The sequence below is a fragment of the Antrostomus carolinensis genome, unplaced genomic scaffold, assembly GCF_000700745.2.
Source record: "Antrostomus carolinensis isolate BGI_N321 unplaced genomic scaffold, ASM70074v2 scaffold41193, whole genome shotgun sequence".
Classification (NCBI taxonomy): domain Eukaryota; kingdom Metazoa; phylum Chordata; class Aves; order Caprimulgiformes; family Caprimulgidae; genus Antrostomus; species Antrostomus carolinensis.
Genome location: NW_010303848.1, coordinates 3,301 through 6,030, shown reverse-complemented (window position 1 = coordinate 6,030; position 2,730 = coordinate 3,301). Strand labels below are relative to the sequence as shown.

Genomic DNA, 2,730 nt, shown 5'->3' with positions numbered 1-2,730 from the left:
CCCCCGCCGCCCCCGCCAGCGGTGGAGCGGAGCGCGGCCGGGCCGGGGCTGTGGTACGAGAAGGCGGCGCCCGGTGACAGGAGGCTGGGGTGAGGCGCGGCACCGCGGGCACCGGTTGTCCCCAGCGAGCCGAAACCGCACAGGGGCGAAATGGTTAATCCGATGTTAATTCGATGTTAATTAACTCGATGTCCGGGCAGAGATGGGTGCTGGGTGGTAATGCCACAAGCCTGGCACCCCGGGTTAGTGCACAGCCGCATTCTGAACATTTTTCACACAGTTTTCAGTCTATTTTACTGTTTTTAAGTCACCCTTGTTGTCATTTGTTCCTTCTACATCTCGTTTTTGCTTAAAATCACAGGATCCTCCCTCTCTCCTACCCTGGGGAAAGGGGCTTGGGAGGGGGTGGGTTTTTTAATATCCTAATTAGGATAATTCACCTGTAGTTCAAGTCATTCTCTTTAGTTTGTCAGGTTTTACCTTCTTAGTTCCTCATCTGTCTGGTTTATGGTGTCACCTTGTCCCTTCCTCCAGGATAGTTTTGTTAACTAGCTATCACAGGATCCTCCCTCTCTCCTACCCTGGGGAAAGGGGCTTGGGAGGGGGTGGGTTTTTTAATATCCTAATTAGGATAATTCACCTGTAGTTCAAGTCATTCTCTTTAGTTTGTCAGGTTTTACCTTCTTAGTTCCTCATCTGTCTGGTTTATGGTGTCACCTTGTCCCTTCCTCCAGGATAGTTTTGTTAACTAGCTATTTGTTAACTTAGTTTTGGTAACTAAGTTTGGGTGTTGCCCTTTGTCCCCTTTTTTTCCACATACCTCCCAACACCCGCAGCCCGCTGTGTCCACCCACCTCTGTCTCCTGTGGAACCACCCGTGAGCTGCCTGGTGTCATGGCTGCAGAATTTGAGGCAAATTCTGACACTTGGGGGGTTCTGTGTTGAGATTGATGCTGCAACGCCAGCTACAGCTACCTGGGGGACTTTGGAGTGACGTTCTCAGCAGCTGGCAGATGTCAGACTGAAGGTGTTGTTAGTGTCACAGCCTTTTTCTCTGATTAACTTCTCCGCAGAAAAGTGGTGACTATCGCCAAGTCAAAGAAGTTTCGAGATCGTCACGGGAAGGTTCTGCTGGAGGGTCAGAGGCTGATCAAGGACGCGCTGGAGGCAGGAGCTGTGCTGCAGACTCTCTTCTTCAGCACCGTGGGGCACCTGAAGGAGCTGCCCCAGGCAGAGCTAAAACGAGCCAACTTAGTTAAGGTGAAATTTGAAGACATTAAGAGTTGGTCTGACCTCATAACTCCTCAGGGGCTTCTAGGTAAGTTGCCTTAGAAACAGTCACAGCACTGCTGAAAGGGAAACTTATTTCATGCTTAGGAAGTTGATAATGACTATCTCTTCATAACCTCACTCTAGACATTCTGGCAGTGTCAAGAGTGACATAATTTGAGAGAATTCCCTTTTCTTTGGCCTGCCGTGGCAATTGAAAGTGGCTCCCAGAGTGCACTGAAGGTGCTAAGGCTCATTTTTAATAGCACATTGCTCCAGCTCTCCTGGGAAATAGTTCTCCTTGTGAAGTGACAAACTCTTCTCAAACTTCTCTTAAGCCTCCTGCTTTCTCCAGCACCTCTTTAGTGAAATGTGGGCCAATGAAATCAGAGACAACCCTCTCCTTGGGGTGGGTGTGTTGGTCAGAAACCTGTCAGCACTTTGTCTCCTCAGGGATCTTTTCCAAGCCTGACCATGCCAAGATGTCCTACCCTGCCGCTCAGCTAACCAGCTCCTTGCCACTGCTCCTCATCTGTGACAATATCCGAGATCCGGGAAACCTGGGGACTATTCTGAGATCTGCAGCAGGAGCAGGCTGTGAGAAAGTCCTGCTCACCAAAGGTAAGAGCCTTTCCCTGGGGAAAAATAAGTTTAGTTTGAGTAATCTGGGGTCAAGGTAGAGAACAAGAAATGCTTGAAGATGTTGCTCCAAAAGGTTTATAAGCAGTCCCAGCACAAACACAATTTGCTGTGGGCAGCAGCTGCTGAATCTCTTTGTGGGAGCTGTTGCAGTGTCGCTGTTTTCCTCCCTCCTGCCTCAGGCTGTGTGGATCCGTGGGAGCCAAAGGTGCTCCTTGGGAGCTCACTTCCGTCTGCCCATCGTCGCCAACCTGGACTGGGAATCTCTTCCCAGAAACCTTCCTGCTGGTGTCCAGGTCTGCGTGGCTGATAACAAAGACCCAGGCACTCAGGCTGAGACCGCGTCTGTGCCGATGGGAGCGGGCAGGGCTGGCTCTGCTCCTGGGAAATCCCAACCCGAGGCTGCTCCAGAGCGTGAGGATGAGGAGGGAGCGGCGGGTGTCTGCCTCCCAGAGCTGGCTGTGCAGCATTACTATGAGAACTGGACACAGACTCCAGTGGCAGTGGGGGTCGGCGGAGAGACCCACGGTGTGAGTCCAGAAGCGCTTCACCTCGCAGCCAGCACGGGAGGGAAGAGACTGGTGATTCCCGTGGTGCCAGGCGTGGAGAGCTTGAACTCTGCTATCGCTGCTGCCGTTGTGCTGTTTGAGGGGAAGAGACAGTTGTTGTGGAGGCACAAGCAGGAAGACGAAAGGCAGAAGTTCCCTGTAGTGGGCTAAACTGCTGAGGTTCGGGTGCTGAGGAAGCAGGTCTCCCCTTTGGCTGTAGAGTTAATAAAAGAGCAGCTCGTGCTGTTTGTTTTGCAGTAAATGAGGGGTAAAC

At 51.7% G+C, this 2,730-nt stretch overlaps 1 protein-coding gene across 1 annotated transcript; it reads left to right on the top strand.

Moving 5' to 3' along the window:
• Positions 1–3: 3 nt before the first annotated feature.
• MRM3 (mitochondrial rRNA methyltransferase 3) lies at positions 4–2,627 on the top strand (the record flags this gene model as incomplete). Its single annotated transcript, XM_010164244.2, is given in 5 exon segments — positions 4–89; positions 1,074–1,318; positions 1,723–1,890; positions 2,091–2,121; positions 2,123–2,627. Coding segments are annotated over 5 exon segments (1,035 nt in total), but the record flags the coding sequence as incomplete, so codon positions are not given.
• Positions 2,628–2,730: the final 103 nt, after the last annotated feature.